We start from the raw sequence: 22,601 nt of genomic DNA, 5'->3' as shown, positions 1-22,601 counted from the left end.
GAAGAAAAAAAGAAGCAGAAGCACAAGCTTAGCAAGAAGAGCAGCTTCTGAGAGAACAGAAACAGCTCATTAGTTGTCTAAAACTGAAAATAACAAAACAAACATTACACACCTACATTTTGAATGTGTTTTGCAAGCAGCTCCCTACCCTCCAACAGATTCCACTGCCAGCAGCAGAACAAGTCTTGTTAGAGCATAAATTTGAGGCCACAGATCCAAGCCCTCAGCATAGGCACCTTGTGGCCACAATTCCTGGCAAAGCAGGCCTGTGACTGGTAGAGCAGCAGTCCCCTGCAGGGGGCTGGGGCTGTGTGGCAGGCGGGGATCCCTCGGGCATGCCCACCTGGATGAGGTAGTCAGCGATGTACTCCGGTTTGAGGCAGTTCACTCCCTGGGCTGCCGCCTCTGCCACGTTAACCCTGGAGTCGTCTGGCTTCAGCTTACTGAAGTCAGCAAAGAGGTGAGTCGCCTCTTTAAAGAGAGACACAGAATGGCCAGAAAACACCTGCAGACAAAACATGACCCACGAAAGTTTAGTTGTGTTTCTTCCCCAAGACAAATGAAGTTCATGACCTTTAATTTCACTCAACAAATTAACAGAAACCAGTGGGAAACCAAATACCATTTACAGCTACATTCTGTACCATCACATACCTGTCCAGAGGGGTGATCCTTCTCATCACAGCAGGGCACAGAAATTCTATCCTCAGTTCCCACCAGCACTACTGACTTGGGTAACCTCAGAGAAGCTGCTCTGCCTGACCACTTGCAAAGTGAAGATGACAAAGCTTTTTCCTCCCACCCTTTGACCATTTCTCAGCTACCCTGTGTAAGCAATTTTGTTCATTAAGACCTTTTACTCACATGAAAAATGCCCAGCACAGAGTTAGACAGAGAGAAAAAAAAAATTAAACCAACAACTATGTATTTAATTATTTTTTTCAAACAACTACATACTTTTGCTCCTCCTGACTGAAGAAGGCGCCTGAATCCCGCTTCCTTGGTTTGATCAACGTTCAGGATTACTTTCCAACCACTGAAAGCTCCCTAGATAAAAGACAATTTAGTCAAAAGTACACTGGTACTGAAAAAGTACAAACACTTAATGGATCTATAATTTACCCCTTTTGAGAATATCTATCAGATGAAGACTTGCAATTACCTAGGTTTGCCTTTAAGTGTACATGCCAGAAAAAATTTCCACAGAACATACTATTGGGCCACAGTCAGCAGCTTGCCACCCAGCCCCTTCTAAGGAAAGACCCTTAGCAGAGAGTATGCTTTCCAGAACACCAGACGCTGAGAGAAATCATATATTAAAAGAACCCCAGTTACTTGGAAACATTTTCCTCTGTTCCCCCACCCTGCACTTAGTTACAGTAACAGCACCGAGGGCCAACTGGTTGCCTCCTACAAACACTCAAGTGTGGTTTCCACATAGGCAAAGGGCGGGGAGGATTTGTTACAGGCATTCCTTTTAAAAAGGTTACTGTAAAACACACATTTTCCCGGACATAATTGAAATAACACCTTTCAATGAATCCTCAGCTGCAGTGCCTGATTTGAGAGAGGAGTTGAAAGGCTTTGGAGAGTTCAAGTCTCGCTTCCAAAAATCTCACTGAAAGACTATGAAACCAGTAACCAGTTTTGGTTTCCTAGCGGAGCTGAGTTAGGTTGGCTCTCCAGTCAGAGCTCTGAAACATAAACATCATCTTCCTGGCTGAGGGACATTTACATACATAAGTAGCCAAATTCTAGCTTTGCAAAACATGAACACTGGTTCAGAAGAGACTAAGACTTTAATGTACCAGCACAGAAAGTTTTTTAAAAAACAAAATTACTTAACTAGAATATATCAAGCCAAGACATTTTGTTCTTGATAACAAGACAGGTTACCTTCCATTGACAGTTAAGTTTTTAGTTTCTTGGTGACAGTCTCTGTCCTGTTCACCCACATTGTACAGCTTACATTACAGGAGTATCTATATACCTCAACAATACCAGTTTCTTGACTCCCTTTTTGAATTCTTTTCCTCCACCTCATGGCTGCCAGTGCTAGTTTCTTCTGGTTTACATTGATTCCAGACAAAACATTAAGTATAGAGTTACTTCCCCACTCATAGTCTTCTTCCTGAAACAGCCATAAACTTGAATTACAAAGCAGTCCTGCCAACTTTACCAGCAGGAAAATAGATTTTAAAAACCCACACCACATAGAAAACATAAAACCCTGAAAAAAACCCCATCTCACCCTAGCTATATATATGGATTTTATCTAGCCAAAACAGCTGTAGGTAAAATTTGAGATATGGCTCTTAATTGCACATGCATATCTAAATTAACTCATGTTTTCTGTGACATCAAGTCATGTACACAACTTGATTCCTCTTGCAGTTACATGTACCATAGAAGTCAACAGCAGGACAAAGCAACTCACTACACTGGACACCACTGATTATATTTCTGCAGTGTCTTCCAAAACAATGAAAGTTGGTTTTAATACAAAAGGATATGAAGCAGTCTACAGGCATTATTTTAAAGTTAGCCTGGTCAATGTAAAAGAACTGCCTGACCCAGGAGAACTGCAAAATTAACAGTTAGGAAGGCATCAGAAGAGGCAGAGTTCAAAAACACTTATGTACATGGTTATAGAATCAAGTTATTTAAAAATAATATATGTTTATTTATTGAAAGGATCAAGATTTTATTCCTGGTTTAACAAGAGCCATGTAAATTTGCTGATACCGGTGAGAATTTACCAAAAGGTATTCAAAGACTCAATTTTAAGAAGCTATTATAAAAAGCGTAGGTATTTTCATTTATCTTACATCAGGAGTTTGGTCTAGGACTAGTTTTCAGACAAAGCTGGCCAAAAACGTCTCAGATTTTGGATTCTGAAACTCCCATGGGTTGGGCACCCTAAACTAGCAATTGGTTTTGAGAAGTTGTCTTTTCCTAGTAGTGCAAAACAAAAATAAATGCAAAACTGTAAAACCTACTAATGTCCTAGTGATAGGGTCACATGCCTGAACAAAGCAGCCAGCTCCTCTACATGCCTCCAGGTAGGAACGATGAAGCACCCACTTTCCAGCTGCCATCGAAGCCAAGAATTTTTCATTCCGAAGAGGATGTCCCACAACAATGTGTGTGCAACCCGGATCAAAGTACTGTTTCTCAAGTACTATTCCACCTTGAATTGAGGAATGAATTTGATTCCAATTATCTCAGTATCATGCTGTACACAGAAAGGATCAACTCAAAGTGAGAATTATTTGAATCACTTAATGATGAATAAGTGAAATGAAAACTCATTGAAAAGACGAGATGAAAACTCAAATTTACATTGAGAGTATTATCATTGAAATGACATGGACAGAAGCTGCTAGGGAGGGAGAAGCAGCCAGGAAAGAGTGGCTTTGTAAAGTACCACTGCAACACAGACAGGAACGAGAGACACCAGAAGACAGCCCATCCTGGGCACTCCCAACAGTGAAGAATGAGGCTGTTGTGAAGACAGATGAAAGAAAACTATCAGAAGACAAAACCATGGCTGTTTTATGGCAAAGCTGATCACTCACATAATAATAATAATACATCCAAAGAATTGCTCACAAGCACAGAAAGCCATACATTTGAGACCTCAAATCTGAGGAGTCACTAACAGAAGCACTTTCTTTTCCCCAACAAGCCACAGCTGAGCAGACACACACAGACATAAACAATTCTTTGTATTTCACAAATATCTGGTACCTAATTCCTCAATCAGGTGGCAGTAATCAAATCTTTCTTGAGGATTAAGAGAAGACAGCTGAAATTTACGGAGTTTTTCTGTTTCTTCATCAGCCTTCTTATCTTCTGTAACAACCTAGAAATACAGTAACAGATTTTGAAAATATGACAGAACAATTAGGTTGACAGCTGACTATTTCTCTGCCAAATATTCTGGGTTATTTAAACATTAAGTTTTCTTTTAGCTGGGAAAAGCAGAACCAAACCTGTCAGTCACGTGACAAAAAGCTTGAATCTTATCAAATTATCCTTAGGCTCCTGCTTGAACATCCTCTTGGTTCCCCTTTTCTTCGGGGCACAGCTGAACTAATCTGTCATAACAACTAATCCTTCATTCACATCCACAGAATGCCAGGTTGAACACATGAAGAAATCAGCATTGATCTATCACACTGCCTCATTCACTCACTTTCTATCAAGTCGGAATTCTGTACTATTTGAGGGCCTTTCCACTTACATGACACATTATGCCTCTGAAGACACAGAACTGCTAAAAGTCTGAGCATCAAGTGACACACTGCAGGCAAGACTATAAGCTCATTTTCCTTTCCCTTTCCAAGTTCACAATAAAACTGAATTTTAAAGCAGGTTTTGGCAGAAGAATAATTTCCCATTTGTACCTAAACATAAAATTCCAGATACCACCAAAGAAACAAAGGCCTAACTTTTTTTCCAACATCCTAACATGGCTGGAGGAGTTCCAAGTAATACACATAGTAACTTTTCACTCCAAAGCCTGCCATAGCATTCCAGCACTAACAGGACAAAAAGCTTTATTTGTCTAAATAAACAAGCTTTATTTTTTTAGCAAATACTATTTGTTCAAAATCTCAAAGGAAGGGGGAATATTGAAAATAATAGAAAAAAGAGACTAGAACTCCACAAAAGTAATCCACCTCAAAATTTTAAATGCAGATCTTCATATTTTATATTAACCATCAAATTCAAGATTTCTTGAAGTATTACTTCATCTCTCAGAACACAAATCATCATAAATACTATTTCATTTGACAAACCTTTTCTTTGGGCTCTGGTGCCACAGGAGGGTTAGCCAGGGGGAAAGCAATGCTGGGGGCCTGTGGAGTGGGGATCAAGTTATCTTTAATTGGTGTTTCAGGAGATCTACATATGGGATTCTTTAGACCTTCAATCACATCTCCATCCCCAGCCTCAGGAACAGCTGTGAAAGTAAAGTGTTGTTGCATGACTTGTCTTTGGCAGAATATAATTGTGTATGAGGTAAAAGATAAAATAAAAATAAATAAAACCCCCCCCCACATGCTGCTACAACATGTACAGTTATATTTCACCTGCCTTTCATAAAGATGCTCTTCCTTATACCACAAACCACCAACAGCAATACTGCAATCATGTCCCTGAATGCCTTGCTTAAAAAAAAAAAACCTCACATGACCTGATTTCTTTGGCTAAACTGCACTGATTTGGTTGAACCAAAAATTAATTGAAATAATTTATCTAATTTTCTTCAACCTCCTCCAGGACAAGGTCCGTTTTCAGGAAGACTGCTGCCACAGAAACTCTACAAGTAGATTGAGGAAAGAGTTGGTGGCAGCAGAATAAAGAAATAAAGGATTCAGCTATCTCAGAACAGAAAGAAAAAAAAACAGATGAAAAAACATCTGATTTTGGCAGAAAAGGTATGTTGCTTCCTTAGCTGTAGCAATAGACTTTAGACTTCAAGAAAAACAGGGAACATAAATAAAATACCTTCACTGAATCCTAACCCCAGCATGTCCATCAGCAACTTGACACATCTTGGTTTTTTGGGTCCATGACTTAATCTTGTACCCCAATTCTTCACCTATAAATATTTCCACTACAATGGAAAAGATGTGGCAGACGTGAACTCCTGCAGCTGCTTTTGTATTCCCATTTGAATTCCACTATACTTACCTGAGGTGTTACCTGGAAACCAGCTGTGGTTCAAAACACCAAAAAAATCAAAACAACTTGGAAAATTTTATGAAGTCTGTCAAGTTGTTGCGGTTTTTTTGGAACCACAGCAGTCTATTTTGAGACCAGAACCGCCTTGGTGTGTGACCACAAATGGATGGGAAAGCTTCTCTTTAAAAAACAGCAACACATAATGGAGCTCAAAGACGTGAAATTGTATTTTTGGCATTTGAGAAATGCCAACAATGCTCACTTTTTTTGTTGGTAAAACTCAAATGCTACTCTATTTTAAAAACCCCAAAGACCAAATGGAACAAGGATATTGCATTTCTAATTTTACCTATACCTGTCATCTCTGCATCAGGTACAGATCCTTTGAGGACAGACTCATCCATGTTCTTATTGGTGTTACTCTGACCTTGCTCAAGGTACTGAGAAGGACTATTAGGCCACTGAAGGTTGCTGACAAGTCTTGCTCTCTCTTCCCTCGCAGTAGGATCATCCCAAATGATCTGCTCACTCTGGGATGGCTCTGTGTTTATATCTGCCAGTGCCTGGCGGGATTGCCTAAGGGGAAAAAACCACAGATACCTTACATACTCATTTCACAGAAGACTTCCATTCCAGAAGGCAATGTGTTAATTATCACATCAACTGCAGCACCCAAGTGACCTCATTATTAGAAACTATGTCTGGGAAAGGGGAAAACTTCAGTATAAAAGCTATTCTAGCATCCTGGCTTTATGAATCTAAGTGTCAGCATATCTGAAAAAAGGCACTCAAAATACCAGATATTTTTATTATATGCATATTAATAAGTTATTACAAAATCAGAGTACCTTACTCTTTATTAAGCCTATTTATTTGCAAATAAGCACCAAGCTAAATGAATAATTTTTGCAAGGGTTCCATTACTTTCTTACTGCACATCAGTGTTGATGGAGATCAAATCCTATTCTCCATTTGAAGAGAAAAGAAAAATAAAAGAGAAGAAACATTCACAGAGGTGCTTTGCAGTAATACCTACTACTTCTTTATGACCTATGTAAGCATTCATAAATACTTTCTTCAAAATCTGTAAGAACATGAAGGAATCTGAAGAGACAGAAAATAAGCCAGTTCAAAAACCAAACATTAAAACCAATCATACTAATTTGTTTTTTTTAAAAAAAACAAAAGATACCCACTATGGACTAAGACAACACTCTGACTTTACATAGCACATCCAGTTAAAGATTCTGAATTGCAAAAGAAGCAACTTAAGCACATCAGTAGAAACAGACAACACATCTGAAAACCCTGGAGACCTATTCATGTTTCAATGAATGTCTAAATGCACGCAAGGACAAAACAAGATACATTTAAATACAAATCGATACCTTAGAGCTTCCAAGACCCTGCTGCGGCCATTTCGCACAGAGCGTGCGCTATCAGGAGTGGCTGGAGAACCATCAAAGCTGCTCCTGGAAAGGGATCCTCTTTGCCCTTGTGGTTTCACTAGTGATGTGGCAGACATGAGCTCCTGCAGCTGCCTTTGGAAATCCTCCCTCATTTCTAGTGCTTGGGTTAAAACTTAAGAGAAGAAACAAAACTTATAATATCACAACTCTCATACTGTAACAAGTGAAAAGTGAACAACTGCTCACTGTTTCAGTGAAAACTGAAATTCCAGTCAACCTCCCTCCTCCACCAGGACAAAGACTATACATTAAAAAGAGAAAAAGTACTTGGGTAAGAGTGTCTAGGAAAACTATATATGCCCCAAGTCACCTATTTTTAGACACAAGGAGAAATCTCCATTTGGCTCACTTCTGAATTTCCTCACACAATCTAACTTAGATCCACAACTCTTCCATAACACATTTATTTACATAACTTATACTCCAAAACAACAATCTGTCACATTAAGGACAAACTTCAGTGTTTTAAAAACAAAGAAATGGCAATTAAGTATCCTCCAGTGAATGATCATGATTTTCTTGTGGGCTGTCAAGATCTTTAAAATAGAGAGGAAAACCCTTTCCTGGCATCCAGCAGCAATAAAAGCTAGCTGTACTTGACCAGTATATAAATATGCTACCTAAAGTTTCCCGATCTTAACATTCAGCACCTGGAACTGCAAAGACTCATATTGATAGTTTGATATTCCATAAATAATATGAAAACAGTGATTTACATTTACCTCCTTTGGATTCACTTGCTACAGCTTGTTCTTCCCCTATAGCAACCATTTCCTTTATCTGGTCAGTAGTTACATCATCATCAGCATCATCTTCATCCACTGGAATAATCTAAAACCAATGAAGACAAGTAGATTCCACAAAAAACATTCTTTTATTCTTTTTAACCATGTCTGACACTTGTATAAACTCTGAAGATTATTATTCTTGCCTTAGAGTAAATCTAACCTTTCTGCTACTGCAATGACAGTAGAACAGTAACATGGGTGACAACTCCTAGTCTGCAGGCTTAATGTCTATTAAAGCAAGTTCACACCTTGGCTCTCATTACCTAAAAGAAAAGACATCTATCTTTTCAAATTTGGAAAGCAAATCCTGAAATGCCTGTGTTTTCCTCCATCGCCCTAGAAGATGAATATTACAAATGCAGAAAAACCTTAAGGAACATCTGCAATAGCTGCTATTAATCACTAGCTAAGCCTGATTCAGTACTTATTCATTACTGAATAAGTATTAATGTTTTTATTAATACGTCAATATAACTACTAGCTGAATCCAAATCACCCCATGGAACACACATTCCTATCACACATCATACCTCATTTTCCTCTGCTGGTTTTCCAGTTGAAAGAGGTTTACTGGAGCAGGAGGAGAACCTGATGTCTTGCACTGCACTGATGTCCAAGCTCATTTTGGGATTGTAAGTGTGAGGAAAGAGAGATTCAGGAAGCCGTTTATATTCTCGGGCACTCTGTAGGAACATCAGTTAATAAGAGGAAGATGAGGGAGTGATTGAGATAAAAGAAGTTTCACACCTAAATATAGGAAAAGTACAACAGAAACACTGTCAAAAAAAGTACTTCGCACAAGGGGAAAAAGGTGGTTGCCATTCTGGGAAAAAAGTAGCAGAAGCGTTCAGTGGAAGAAAATTCATTTCTCCTCCTGGAAAAAAAGGTAAATGTATATCAGTGAAAAGAGATCACTCAATTTATTAATTCAAAGTGGGATGCAAAACATTATTCCTCATATATGTTTAGTATAAATGCATACAGATAATCCACTGTCATAGAAGTGGTTTTAAGCGTCTATTTCCCTTTACTTTTAAATAGAGAACAAAACAAGCTTCATACCTCTAAAAGCCAGTGCTCTGAAACAATATGTATACCCCGTTCTTTAACAGATTTGTACTCTTTATTGTTATCATTCTGTCCTCCCTTATAGATGAAGTGTGTTACTGTTTCATCAAAGCACCATCTGGAAAAGAGAACAAAATACAACTTGAAGATGAAATTTCTATCAAAAAGTATCATAAATCCAGCTCAAAAATTGTCCTGTCTCTTATTCAAGTTAAAGTAGTTTTGCCTATTTTGTTATGCCTCAATAAACAATGAGAAAAGAAAGTGGGTTCTTTGCCAGAAAAGACAGCATTCAGTTTCATGATAGAACAATTTCAAACTGCTTTGAAAGCATTCCTGAGGAAAATAAACTAAATAGGATAAACATATGGAAACATATGGAAAGGAGGGGTTTTGCCTCAGGATTTGTTTTGTTTTTATTTAAGTGAGTGGAATTTTAAATCAGTTTCTGAAAAGAATGTGTGATCCCAGATAAGAGCTTTTTCTTTTGTTGTCATATTGAGCTGCAAGTGAAATACTGATCCTTGAAGCTCAAAATAAACAAAATGAGGACTGTTAGTTTTTAAACTGATAAAAACAAGTACTTGCTATCTAATCCAAGTATCTTCAGCATTTCTAAGCTACTATCAAACATAAGGGCAACTTCCTTCACACCATGAATAATAATACTTATATAAGTCAGTAACAAAACACATAAATCAGATTTAGTGGAAGCAGAAATCTGACTAAATCACAAATGTTAGTTGGTAGTTTCCCTTCATGACAACCTATTTTTCCTAAGCTTTTCTAAGAACACTGACATCTCACTGACTTGAGATGCTTCAAATCTAGAAAATAATTTGTTTTGAGACAGAGAGAAACACACACAAATTCACATCAGATTCAAAATGTAAAATATAAAGCAAATGTTAAACCATCCAAAATCTAAACTTCTTCAAAACAAAGGAAAAAAAAACCCAAAAAACAAACTGCAGTTCAAGAAGACTTCTGGACAAACATTATGAAGAATACAGGGACTGGGGACGTGGCAGGGAAAGATGGCCTCGTTCCACATCACGAGTGCATGACTGCTGTTTAAGATGGTGCAATCTAATGTTTAGCGATAGCAAAAGGCGTATTAGGATGCAAAGACTTGTAGTTATTTGAAGCCATTTGTATTGGCTGGTACCTGTAGTCTGCTCCAAGAGAAGCTGCTACTGCATTCAGCTCCCTTTGCCTCTTACTAAGTTTTTTACTAACATATATAACAGCATCAGCTAGAGGCTTGGGCTCTTCTTCCTGGTCAAGCAGCAGGGATAAAAACAGGAGAGTCATGACTGGAAGGCTTCTGTATCAATAACAAAAATATTTTAATATTTAGTGAAGCATGTAGTAAAATACACAGTGACAAGAAAGGTAAGATAAACACACTCCCTCTATTTCTGATGCTCCCCTACTCATGCTCAAAATCCAGCATTATTAACATACCATGCACTAGGAATGTCAAGACAAAAGATTCATTCTCAACCAGTCTCCCTAGAACAGAGTCTGCTCCTTTCATCACAGGCTGAACACTGAAATTAGGGAATTATCAAACCTGACACTACTGAAGTATTTCACTGTAGAGGAGTGAGACAAGTAAGACTAAGGAGCTACAAAATAAGAAGTAGTAGCCTTCCCTTTCCAGAGCTCATTAGCTTTCTTGACCCTCCTCAAAAGTAAACAGTGCACTAACATAGCAAGCAATGCATAAATGCTCCCTTTCCTCCTACACCCTTTTGTTTTCTCTCATTTTTTTTCTCCTATTAAGCACCAGAGCAGCACCTTCGAGAGGAAGGCATGAAAAGAAGACACATGCATTAATAAAGAACTCCAAACTGTAGTCCAAGACAAAATATCTAACCCTGTTCAGCTGGAACCTGAGAATTTCTTAAGTGTGGTATCTCACCCCAACACTACAAAATCTAAATTGGTACATGTTTATATGCCATGTTACTTAGCAACTGCTTATTCTTCAAGACTGTAGTACAGACAGTAGAAAAAGGTTTTAAAATTCTTTGCCTTCCATGAGGAAATTCTTCTATATTACCTTCCTTTAACTGTCATTGAAGAACACATAATCACATGAATTTGTATTCAAACAGATCACAAATAACAATTCACAAATTCCTTTGTAACTTACATCACAAAAGATAAAGCTTTTTCCTAATCAAACCTATGCTCCAGCAACTAAACCCCCAAATTTCCTACCACTTCTGGCTGTGCAGCAGCCAATTGAGGGCTGGCAGAAAGAGCTGCTGCCTGTGTTGTGCTGCTTGCCAGAGCCAGTTTCAAGTTTCTGCCGATGACTTCAGAGAGAGGCGTACTCAGTTTCCTGGTTTTTTGTTCAGGACCTCTAGGAGTTTCCAAAGCTTCCAGAGCATCCTACCAAAAAAGAAAGAAGAAACTGACTGGCTTTCATGAACACCTCACAAAATTCTCACTCAAGTGCTTAGTTTTACAAATACAGTAAGAGTTCATACTCCTAAACCAGGACAGCAAACTACAGGAGCAGCTACCAAGTGCAACTGTAATACCACTGCACAAAAGCTGTACAAGACAAACCTAATCTTGGAGTCTGTTTAAGCAAAAAAAGAAGACAAGAGATTCTCTGACGAGATTCTCTCTGTTCACTGCCATCACTGAGAATTGCCCTCAGTGGAAAAGCCAGTGACCAAACACAGGTATTCCTAACCCCAACCAATTACTTTCATTGTACTTACACCTTGCCCCACAGGAGATGCACGAGTATGTGATTCTATCTGCACCTTTAAAATACCATTTCACACTGTCCTTTTTTATACAAAAAGAGAAATTTTGGTCTAGAATATATTGCTTTTGAAAATCATCAGAGCTTTTTCCTCATGAATCAGAACTATCTAAAGAGAACATTGGCTTCTTCTACATTTGCAACATGTTTTGTCCTATTGTGGGCAAAGGGATTAATAAATAAAACAGAAAACCCCCCACAACAGAACAGACAACCCACAAGCAACGCCCCAAAACACCTAACACTGCAGGAATTCAATGCATTGACCTTTCAGTTAAGGCCTTGAAAATTAAAAACTAACCCAAAGCCTACCAAAGCACACCTGAGACATTCAAGAGCTCTTCCAGTACAGATACTCTTTAAGTGTCAGGGGGGGTTTTTTGCTGGTTTCTCCAGCCTTTTGTGGCCTTCAGAATAAGACACTGAACCCAAAACCCCAACACATTTTTCAGCTTGCAACAATAGCTTTGTAACTGCTCTAAAGCTATTACATTAGAACATGTCATCAAAGCAGCATTTCATCAGAAAATGCAAACACTTGTTTCCAAATACCTGGAGCAATTTTAAGGTGTCTTGTTATTATCAGTCTTTAGGTGCAAAGAACACCGACTGGATGCTGTCTGAGGTGTAGGACACACAAGCATATGATGCAATAAGCACAAAGAAGCTTTGTTAAGGACATTACAGCACTTTCTAGTCAATAAATTTAGTCCACAGGTCATTAAGTAAACTATATAAATAAAGGAGCCAGTTTTCCTGGCTTTATTCAAAAGGGAAAGTCTGTATATGAACAGCATAAAAATGGGTAAAAACACAGGTTTCTGTGCTGCTTTTAAGTTTATGCACATCTTAAACAGTAGTGGCCACACAGACTAAAAGCTTTGCAGTAATCACCTTTACATCAAAAGAAGGCTTGAACAACTTGTCTTTGGAAAGAAACTTTGATGGTGTATCAAGATGTAAAGACGGCTCTTTCTGGAGCGGTCCCCCTTGTGCAACAGGGGTTGTCTTCCCAGTATGATGAGAGATTACAGCTTGGAAAGCTTTACTCTGGAACCTGTTGATATCAAGGGGGGTCACAGCTCCTTTTTTTCCAGCTTCAAGGAGATGAGTAGGTTCTGAATCGGGAGATTTAACAGTTGCTGGTGTTTTGCTAAGCTGGGTAATGAAACTCCCTGTATTTTTAAAAGAAACAAAGAAAACGTAAGGAAGCACACTGTTCTTTTGAACACAGACCCCACATACTCTTATTTAAACAACAACCATGAAGAACTGAACAGAGGGGCATCAAATCATTGCAGACTAACAAGTCTGAAGTCCTAACGTGGATCTGTCATTAATTCCCATGCAAGCTACAGAGCAGCATATGTGCCAAAAAGGACAAAGCTGAGACACTGAGCTTGAATCCAACTGACTGATAACCACAAGACCCCACTGGCTTCACCAGATTTACAGCAAACACATGGTATCACTTCTGTAATCACAACTCAACACCAGGAAAAAATACGGTTGCACATGCAACCTGGTCTAATGGAAGGTGTCTTGGTCCATGGGCAAGGATCTTTAAGGTCCCTTCAAATTAAACCAATCTACAATTCTATGTTAATATTTGGAAAAATATCCTTTAGCTCTAATACTTTGAAGGTGTTAGGAAAAAAATCTCATCATACCTGCTTTCTTTATCATGAACAAACACTACAATGACACAATCATATTCCTAAACTTGCTAAGAACCAACCTTCAGCCTCTACATTTTCAACCAAGAACTTGCTTTCATCTGCTCTCTTTCCTGTCCTTGCAGACTGCAAAAGCCAAGCTACAGTGACTGCTGGCAAATTCCACTTCTTTGCAGCTTCATACTTGGAGCCGTTCGGTTCTCTCACCACAAGATGGGTGCTGGCAAACATTCCTTTTTTTGCGCTGGCTTTCCGCACAAAGAATTCTTGGACTCTGCAATTAGATTGATAAAACACTCGTTTAGTCATAAACAACATTATTCTAGGGTACATTTATACAATTATAAAATGTATTCTTGCAACAGAAAAAGAAGCAATAGAATTGATACCTAAGGCCACCCATTTAGCACTTTACAGCCTAACCTACAGAAAAGAAAAAAAAAACCAAAGAAACCCCACCTCCCCCAAAGAAACCCCAAAACAACAACAAAAACAAGTTACACAGTAATGCTTTGCTTCTACCAGCACTGAAAACAATATTTCTTATATTCCAGCAATCTTTACATATCCCATTTTCAAATCATACACTGGGCCTAACATTCTTCAGCAAGATGAATGGAACAGGCTTGCTTCCCTTCCGGAGTCAAGCATCATTTCCAAATGAACAACAGGTTTTTTTATATTACGGTTTTTCTCTTACTATCAAGGACACAGTGTTGCAAAAAGATGGCAGGACTGAGAACTCACCAAGAATTTAGTCCAGATAGGCTACAAACCAGATCAAATGATACTCCAAGCTAGACAATTTTGCCATGTCGTGACTAAATGCATTTTTCTTAAAGTTTTTCAAAGATCTTGATGAACTCTAAGTAAATAGGGCACCATTTCTAAGGAGCTGGGATGGTGAATGGGGTTCACCATGGTTACGAGGCTGAGCCAGATGGTACTGAAGAAGAACAGTGGTCCTTCCCTAGATAATCAAAGGGCATCTTGGAGGCCACACCAGAAAACCTGACTTTCATTGATTGATTCAAGAGCAGAATAAAAAGTTGCTGAGACTCAGTTATTGGAAAATAAGAGACTGAGCATATTCTGGTAGAAATCAGACTGTGTGAGTACTGATTATATTTCCTTAAAGGAGAGGAAAATAGAAGAACTATATAATGATGTCTCATTTCAGCACCAGGTTTTGTAAATGAATGGAATTCAAAAGAGCTTTAACTCCAATATTGTACAAAAGAAATGAAATGCATAATAGCAGCACATTGGCTCTTTAAGAACAGGAAGAAACAGTAACAGGAGATATACCTGGCTCCCAGCACTCCTGCCAGATAAACAAGGGAGTCTCTCTCGGCACCGATGAACTGGCTAAAAGAAAGAACACAATCTTCCAGAGGGGTAGCTCCTTCCATTACCAGGACTGGTGTGAAGAGAGGATTGGATCGGATGTCTAAAAGGACTTGCTGTTCCACGCATGTTATCTTCAAGAAGATGAAAGAGAGAAAAACGTAAATCAAGGCTACAACAGCATTTATGAACTCAACAATGAGCAATCCTGCTTCCATCATTACACCTGAGACAAATTGTTCCCCATTGGATCAGACAAATTCTTTTTTAGACCACGTCAGTTTTGTCAAGTTTGACATAATGAGGCATTATTCAGAACTTTTCTGTTACTGAAGTTCCAACCCCAGAGATTCCCATAAAACTGGAGGTTTCCAGTTCAGTGCATGATCTGAGGATCTGTATAGATTTACTTCACAGGGAGTTACTGAATACTGAAAGTTACTAACAGCTGGTAGTCTATATCATGTGCCTGCTCTTGACAAATATCCTTGGTATTCTTTGACTTTTAAGCTATAAAGGTGACTTGCTCTTCTGCCACAAATTTAAAAAAAGCTATAAAAAGCATGAAAGAAACGAAAATATCAAATTAAATCATTGTTAGTCAACTAGCTCCTTCTAGAGTTCATCATTTAGAAACAATGCTGTCAGACCTCATATAAGCCTGGGTCATGACAATGAAGTCCTACTCAAAAATCCTGTAGAAAATGAAGTGAAACAGATAGGACATCCTAAAGTTGCAGAGGCTTTTAATGCAGGCTTTCGTTCAGTACATCTCAAATGAAATGAGGCTAATATCTCAGTATCTTCCTTATATTTAAGCCATCAATAACTGCATTCTGACAAGACAAATTTCTAATACAGATACTTTTTATTTGGGAATTGAAAAAGTGTAACTCCCTTACCAGCCATGTATTTGTGACAACGTCACCAACAGTTGCCTTCACTGTGCACCCTAATAAAGGTACCACAGCATAGTCTGCAATGGTTCTGCTTTGCAGTGGCAGAACTTCCCCGGCATTGTCCTTTATAATATCTGCAATGCAGGACTCGTCCTCTTCATCAAAACCCAGAAGAAGAAATCTCTTTCTGAAAAATAAGCCTCCTTCAGCCAGTGCAGAAGACTCTGCCAAAGGCCCATTACAGACAGAAGGCTGATTCTCTCCTTGAGCAGTCAAGTTAGTAACATCACTGAAGGTTCTGGATGTTAGTTTTTCAACTTCATCTGAAACGGTAAAGAAAAATAAAAAAGAAACAAGTGTAATAATTGTTTGACAAGAACATCAACGACAACTCAAAACAGTTTCATGAAGAAATCACAGTATTGTGCTGTTTTCAGCCAGGTTTTAGTTCAAAACGGTTCTATATAGGCCTATTTAAATTTGAATTCTAAAACACAAAGTAGAAGTTAACATACTAGATACAGGTAAATTTTTAATAAGCAAATTCTGCAAGCTCAAATGCTAATTATGAGCAGTTAAACTTTCTACAGTATGCTGAGCCTAGAACATACCTAGTGTAGGATAGTTATTTACATATTGAGAGAGGAAGTCATCTTCAGCAGCTTTCTGGTGCTTTACCATGTTCACAGCATCTTTCTTCAAGAGACTGTTTTTTTTGGGAAAAATTGACTTCATTCCAGGTTGTTCCAAAATTGGATTCTCTAACAGCTGGTAGTTTAGAGGGATATAGTGCTCCACTGGACAGAGACAACCTTTACCAAATGACTCCAGCAACCATTTTGCTGTCACTATATGAGGCCTATAAAATAAAATGTTATAGAAACAAGTTACAGCAGGTTTCAGACCTGTGAATCTTCTTTCCTCCTCCAAAAATACCAGTATATACACACACATGCACAAAGTCTGTAACACTAATACTGAGCAAGCTTTGGGCAATTTACAACCCTTAAGAGACTTTTTAATTCTTTCAGTCTGAGAACAGAGTATTTCATAATTATTTTCTATAACATAAATTACATCTGCCACTGCTGCATTGCCAAGTTCTTCCTCCTCAATGTACTAACAAATACATGTTAACACCTCTTTTCACCAATAAGAACACTTGCTTTTCTACTCACTGAGGTCACTCGTAGCTACCCAAAGACAGTACTGGAAAGCACACGAGGATATACATATGACCACTAGCTTTAAGTCTTCTCATTTAACTCAAGAACTGGAATCAATATCAATATGTGATTCCAAAGAATCATACAGTGGTTTGGAAGGAAACTTAAAGATGATCTAGTTCCAACCCCTCTGCCATGAACAGGGGACACCTGCCACTAGACCAGGTTGCTCTAAGCTCCATCCAACCTGGCCTTGAACACTTACAAGGATGGGGCACGACAGCTTCTCTGGACAACCAGAGAAGCCTCACCACCCTCACAGCAAAGAATTTCTTTCTAATATCCAATCTAGACCTCTGCTCTTTCAGTTTAAGGCTATTCCTCCTTGCCCTGTCTCTATATGTCCTTGCCAAAAGTCCTTATCCACTTCTCTTGTAGGCTCCCTTCAGGTACTGGATGGCCACAATTTGGTCACCCCAAAGCCTTCTCAACCTAATCCTCTCAGCCTTTCCTCGTAGGAGAGGTGCTCCATCCCTTTGACCATCTTGGTGGCCCTCCCCTGAACTCACTCCAACAGGTTGATATATTTTCTGTGCTGGGGACCCCAAAGGTGGTGGCAGAAAGAAAACAAGGTGTAACTAGACCTTAAGCAATATAGTTATCACAACCTGTGAGCCGTTTTGTCCAAAAAGTGTTTCAGCTCATCATTATTTTCCCCCAGAATGACATGAGTAACATCTTCATTAAGTTGATTAAATCGAACACCACCACCACAATTAATAAGCCTTCTCATCTTGTCCAACTTCCTGCCACTGAAGCCACAGAGATAGATCTACAAAGAGAACAGAGTAACACACAAAGCCGCAAAAATGTAAAAAAAAAATTTAAAAAAATAGAATGTTTTCATATAATTTGTTTCAACTGCTGCAGAACACAGAGAGTAGTGCTGCAGCTTCTGAGAAGAAGCAAAAAAGTTAAGCATTTATAAACGGATTAATTTATCTTTGCAAATTAATCTAGCATAGCTTCAATGTTTACTAATGGAGTGAACCCCCAAAATCGCATAAACAAAAAAACCCCCCAAATAAACCCACACACTAATTCTAGAACCCATTCACTCTAGTGTTTGAATACAGATGCCTATGAATATAAAATTTTATATTTCTACTACATATTTAATACAGTTATACACACACACATAGACACACACAAGCTACAGCATGTGGAGATATCTAATATTCGTTGCTGACCACGGAAACAATTTACTCAAGCAGAAAGTGCCAGTGTTTCAACATAGTTGCTTTCACTTGTTAAAATGGAACATTTCAAAGTATACATTGTTAAACATACTCGACACCCATCTAACAAATCTTCAGGGGCTTGAAAAGAACTTATGTCCAAGTTTTCCAGCTCATCAGGAAGAGGATCCAGTCTGCTGCTCATAGCTGAACTACATGCAGTTTCATTAACACCGCTTAAATTGATATTGGAAATGTGGCTGACGTCCGAAAGGGTATGATCTTTAAATAAAGTTAAAAATAAAAAAGAGGCATTAGACTTGGCTCAGCTCTCTCTGCTGCTTCATTAAAGAAAATACAAACCTACCACTTACGATTTTGTGGTGCTGTAAAAAAATGTAAAGTCTGAAGTATGAAAAATACTAGGTAAGTAAAACCTTTGTTTTCTTCACACACAGACTGAGCATGGTCTTACTCGAAAAAGTGCTTATACCCCTCCTGCTTATTCCCTAAAGGATGACACCAATGACATAGCAGCCAATGAGACTTGCTTTCACAGCTTTTATTCTAGTTTTGTGGCCACCTATTAGAAACACTTTTAAAATTAAAAAAGATTCTCTATAGTAGAGAAATCAATGCAAAACTCTGTAACTTAAAAGGAGTAGGAATCAGTACCAAGTGCACACACTAAAGCTGTTTATCTTTCATGCCACCATGCAGGCTTACAAAATACTTTTCTGTTACTATCATGGAGTAAGTAAAACCAAGTGTATAATGAAAAAAATAGAAAAATATTATTAAAAACTTCAAAATCAGTATTTTTCCCCCCACCCCCCAAGACTGCTATAAGCTTAAATTCATTACAGACACTTGTTTTAAACTACAAACGTATAAACTATTGTGCTTTTCTAGATATACACCACTGGCTCTCAAGCAGAAAATCATACACCTGATTCAAGTTTACTTTTGTAACAATCATCCACATGTTTCAAGTCTACACATGTTGGAATACTCAATGTGCATAAAAGCAATCTGTTGTGTTTTATGCTTAAGCTGAATCTAGAACCCAAACTGTCAAACCACTGCTGTAAAAGCAAGTACCTTACTCATCTCAAAACAGTTCTTCCTCCTTAATACAAGTATTTCCTATCTTATTTGAACACATTTTAAAATATCTTACTTACTATGAGGCTTGCTGGTGTCATTTGTAGGTGTTGATGTACTGGGTGCATTATGCAGTTTTGATCCAGCCTCTATTCTATACATTGTCTCATCCTGACAGAAGCCTTTCTTGATGCTGTCAGAAAACCACTGCACAGACACACAGTGCACATTCCACTTTCTGGCACATTCATACTTTTGACCTTCCAGATGTAAACAAAATTTAAAAAAAAAATCACAATCATTAAAAGACTAAAGCATTAAACAGTGATTGCTGGAAGATGGCTGGACATTAAGAAATTTATAAATTCAAATAACTGATTTTAATGGACAGATTATGTTTTACTGGACTGTTGATATGCTGTTTATACTCTAAATAAAGTTAGAGTAAAAAAAAAATCTCATGGATGGCTAACTCATGGTATGACAAGGCATTAAAGAAACAAAAAAGGGAAAAAGGCTTTAAAGCATTCAAGCACACACAAAAAAAAAATCAAAAAGTCCAAGGATATTTCACTGTAGGCAAAGAGAGAGAAATTGGGGAAAAAAAAGAAAACCCTTCCTTTCTTCTCACAATAAAAGTAAAATCCTTTCATCTTCCCAAGAGGAAGGAAAAGGAGCTTTCATTTTATTTTAGTAGGGAGTTTGGAAGACACAAAGAATAATCAGGTAAAAAACATCAAGCCACAATCCAGTTTCAATCACAGTATAAATTAAGTCCTATCCAGCTCTCCCAAAAGATTTTTTTTTTTCCTTCCCCCCCTTCTAGGATTTTCTCTTTTCCCTTCTTTAAATACCATTATGCCTCTATATCCAGCTCTCCCAAAAGAAGATTTTTTTTCCTTTAGCCCCTTCTAGGATTTTCTCTTTTCCCTTCTTTAAATACCATCTATGCCTCTAGCTTTTTTTCCTCTTTTGCTCTCTTTCTCATGTCTTTAGAGCAAAGCAAAGGCACCCTGTGTTACTCTTGCCATCAACAGTGATTCCCTAAACAGAAGCAGTAAGAGCAACACCGAAGCAAACACAGAGGCAGTTCCAGCTCTTGTGCTTACACACATTCACACTACTTCAACTCCAGAAGTGCAAACAACATTTACTCTGTTGGTTTTACCTTTTGGCTCTTGAACTATGAGATGAGTGCATTCATTCATCTTGAGCTGCCCCGTGTACTGCCCACCATGCTCAGCAGTGAGGCGCTGGACTTCTTTCCTGTCAGAGCTGCTTAAGCCAGTTACACAGATCGTGCAGCCGAGGAACACAGGACAAGCGTAGTCCTCCATGTTAACATCTGTGTACCTCATTATGCTACAGGAGTGAGATAAAGTAGTTATTTTCCAAGTAAACTCAACTAGGAAAAGAAATTAGTCGGTACATAAGATTTACCAGTCCCCAAAACAAAATCAGTTTTGTTTTTTTCATACCGTTGCTGAGACTTATCCCACAATGTCTTAACCCAAGAGGGAAGCAAAACAGGTTTCTTCAGGGAAGCAGCTACCAAGTATTTCTTGCTGCCAACTTCTCCAGCTATCAGATGAGTCACTGACATGTTGAGGTCTCTGTATATACATCCACCCATCATTTGCACATACTTGTGAACTTCTTCCTGGATGGGGAAAAAAAAATATAGAAAATTATCAGGGGAAAAAAAGAACCTACATGACAGTCATGTTCACCTTAAAAAACCCCCCCAAAATGTGGATTTCAATTGTCCCTGATTTCCCCTAAAAACTGTTCAAAAATACTAAATACATCTATATGGAAGCCATAAAAGCCTAACTGTAGTTTCCATTTTATTTGCACTTACTATAAGCAGAACATAATATACTCCAAATAAAAACATCACTACTATGCTGTATGAGCAAAATTTTGCAGATGGTTGACATTTTAGGTAGTATGAGAAAAGGATATCGGAATAAATATAAAGTAAACACATATAATCATATTTGAGGTGTATTAATATGTGAGCAAACCACACATAGTCTACAAGCTACAGAAGACTGGATTGATCTAGACACAGGCACAAGGAGACTTCTATGCTCTGACTGCTGCCTTAGTAATGAGCCATGCAAAGCAAATGTCAACGACAACCAGCTGAACAATCCATCCCTGGGAAGGCCTCACCCTCACATCCTTCTCCAGGCTGGTACAGGACACCGTGACGTCGGCCATGGTCATGTTGTACACGGGATACTCAGCTCTCGGGACACACCGCTGCGACTGCATGCAGTACAGGACTACCTGTGGTCCAACAATCCTACAGCCAAGCTGCAATAAAATAACAGGAAAAGCACAAAGAAAATATGCAGTGGGTACACTGGCATTAGGAAGGCTTTCCTTGTCCCTGAGTTCTGAGGAAGACAGGGTCCTTGGTCTGTCCTCCCTCTCCTCTAGCATCTCCAGGTAGCTGACAGTTTTCACTTTCAGCTGTGGATTTTCTGTACAATCACTGTAGATTTTCTGGCCTCAGTAAATCAGCCAATGCTATGGCTATGGTCAAAGAATTCCAGCTAGCCTATCTCTGTCCACTAGACAACTCCTGGCAGTCAAACCAAATCACATTTATCAGGAGATAAAAGGTGTAAGAACCATCTTAGGGACTCCAGCAGAACCAGCACCAACCATACCATTTATTTTTCCAAATGTTTGAAAATAATCATTATGGTTTGCTGGTCACCTTCTTCCTTAAATACAGGATGCAGTGAAGTTCCTACTGCTACACTCAGTGCAGGAGAGAACATACAGGATGCAAGTGTGGACACAAGTGCTTCTAAAAATGAAAACAATAGAGCTCAAAGTAAGTTGCTGGGTGACATACCTTTTTGAGGTGACTGAAACCCACGCCTTGGAAAGGATCACAAATGTAAAGTGATTTATCATTTTCTTTTATATTGAGTACTGTTTCTTCTTCAAGGATCTGAAGATGTTCTTCTGACTGGAATTCTTTTATAGACTGCAGGTAAATGATGCATACAACATTTATCTAATTAGCAAGTAATTAATAGAGGCAGTCCTGTGCAAACTCCACAAGTGCATATCCTTGAAACAGGTCACAACAAAGCTACCATGCAAACAGATACTGGCAGAAGAAAGAGCTAAAACATCTCATGGGTGTCCCCCTCATTCCCTTGAGTCTTCACAATATTCTGACTTAAATATTCAGCACAGAAGCCTTCAGGACCTGATCCTGCCACATGGTGCCTTTGGCTCACACTAACCTCCCAAGATGTAAAACGATGCACAGTGTCCTTCTAAAGTTTGTGTTTAGATGAGTGACCACCACATAGGCCTTCCAGGCTACATGTCCCTT

At 38.5% G+C, this 22,601-nt stretch overlaps 1 protein-coding gene across 3 annotated transcripts in view; it reads right to left on the bottom strand.

The window, feature by feature from the left end:
* Positions 1-22,601, bottom strand: part of TOPBP1 (topoisomerase (DNA) II binding protein 1) — a 25,913-nt gene that overhangs the window by 2,833 nt on the left and 479 nt on the right. Inside the window, exons 2-26 of one of the 3 annotated variants that reach the window (XM_017734530.1) lie at positions 22,110-22,244; positions 21,416-21,559; positions 20,716-20,897; positions 20,406-20,599; positions 19,318-19,497; positions 18,246-18,415; positions 17,564-17,727; positions 16,341-16,588; positions 15,733-16,052; positions 14,792-14,964; positions 13,546-13,757; positions 12,702-12,982; positions 11,249-11,422; positions 10,188-10,297; positions 9,014-9,137; positions 8,482-8,634; positions 7,886-7,994; positions 7,083-7,275; positions 6,050-6,270; positions 4,806-4,969; positions 3,751-3,865; positions 3,000-3,190; positions 1,991-2,131; positions 958-1,047; positions 344-505 (exon numbers count right to left, since the gene is read on the bottom strand). In XM_017734530.1, coding sequence (XP_017590019.1) covers positions 344-505; positions 958-1,047; positions 1,991-2,131; positions 3,000-3,190; positions 3,751-3,865; positions 4,806-4,969; positions 6,050-6,270; positions 7,083-7,275; positions 7,886-7,994; positions 8,482-8,634; positions 9,014-9,137; positions 10,188-10,297; positions 11,249-11,422; positions 12,702-12,982; positions 13,546-13,757; positions 14,792-14,964; positions 15,733-16,052; positions 16,341-16,588; positions 17,564-17,727; positions 18,246-18,415; positions 19,318-19,497; positions 20,406-20,599; positions 20,716-20,897; positions 21,416-21,559; positions 22,110-22,244 — 4,350 coding nt within the window. Of the gene's footprint in view, positions 1-343; positions 506-957; positions 1,048-1,990; positions 2,132-2,999; positions 3,236-3,750; positions 3,866-4,805; positions 4,970-6,049; positions 6,271-7,082; positions 7,276-7,885; positions 7,995-8,481; positions 8,635-9,013; positions 9,138-10,187; positions 10,298-11,248; positions 11,423-12,701; positions 12,983-13,545; positions 13,758-14,791; positions 14,965-15,732; positions 16,053-16,340; positions 16,589-17,563; positions 17,728-18,245; positions 18,416-19,317; positions 19,498-20,405; positions 20,600-20,715; positions 20,898-21,415; positions 21,560-22,109; positions 22,245-22,601 lie in introns of those variants that run through there. The other 2 variants (XM_017734531.1, XM_017734532.1) reach the window with 2 other exon arrangements.

The sequence above is a fragment of the Corvus brachyrhynchos genome, unplaced genomic scaffold, assembly GCF_000691975.1.
Source record: "Corvus brachyrhynchos isolate BGI_N302 unplaced genomic scaffold, ASM69197v1 scaffold94, whole genome shotgun sequence".
NCBI classification, from domain to species: Eukaryota; Metazoa; Chordata; class Aves; order Passeriformes; family Corvidae; genus Corvus; species Corvus brachyrhynchos.
The sequence above is the reverse complement of the archived record's forward strand: the minus strand, read 5'-3'. Positions and strand labels throughout refer to the sequence as shown.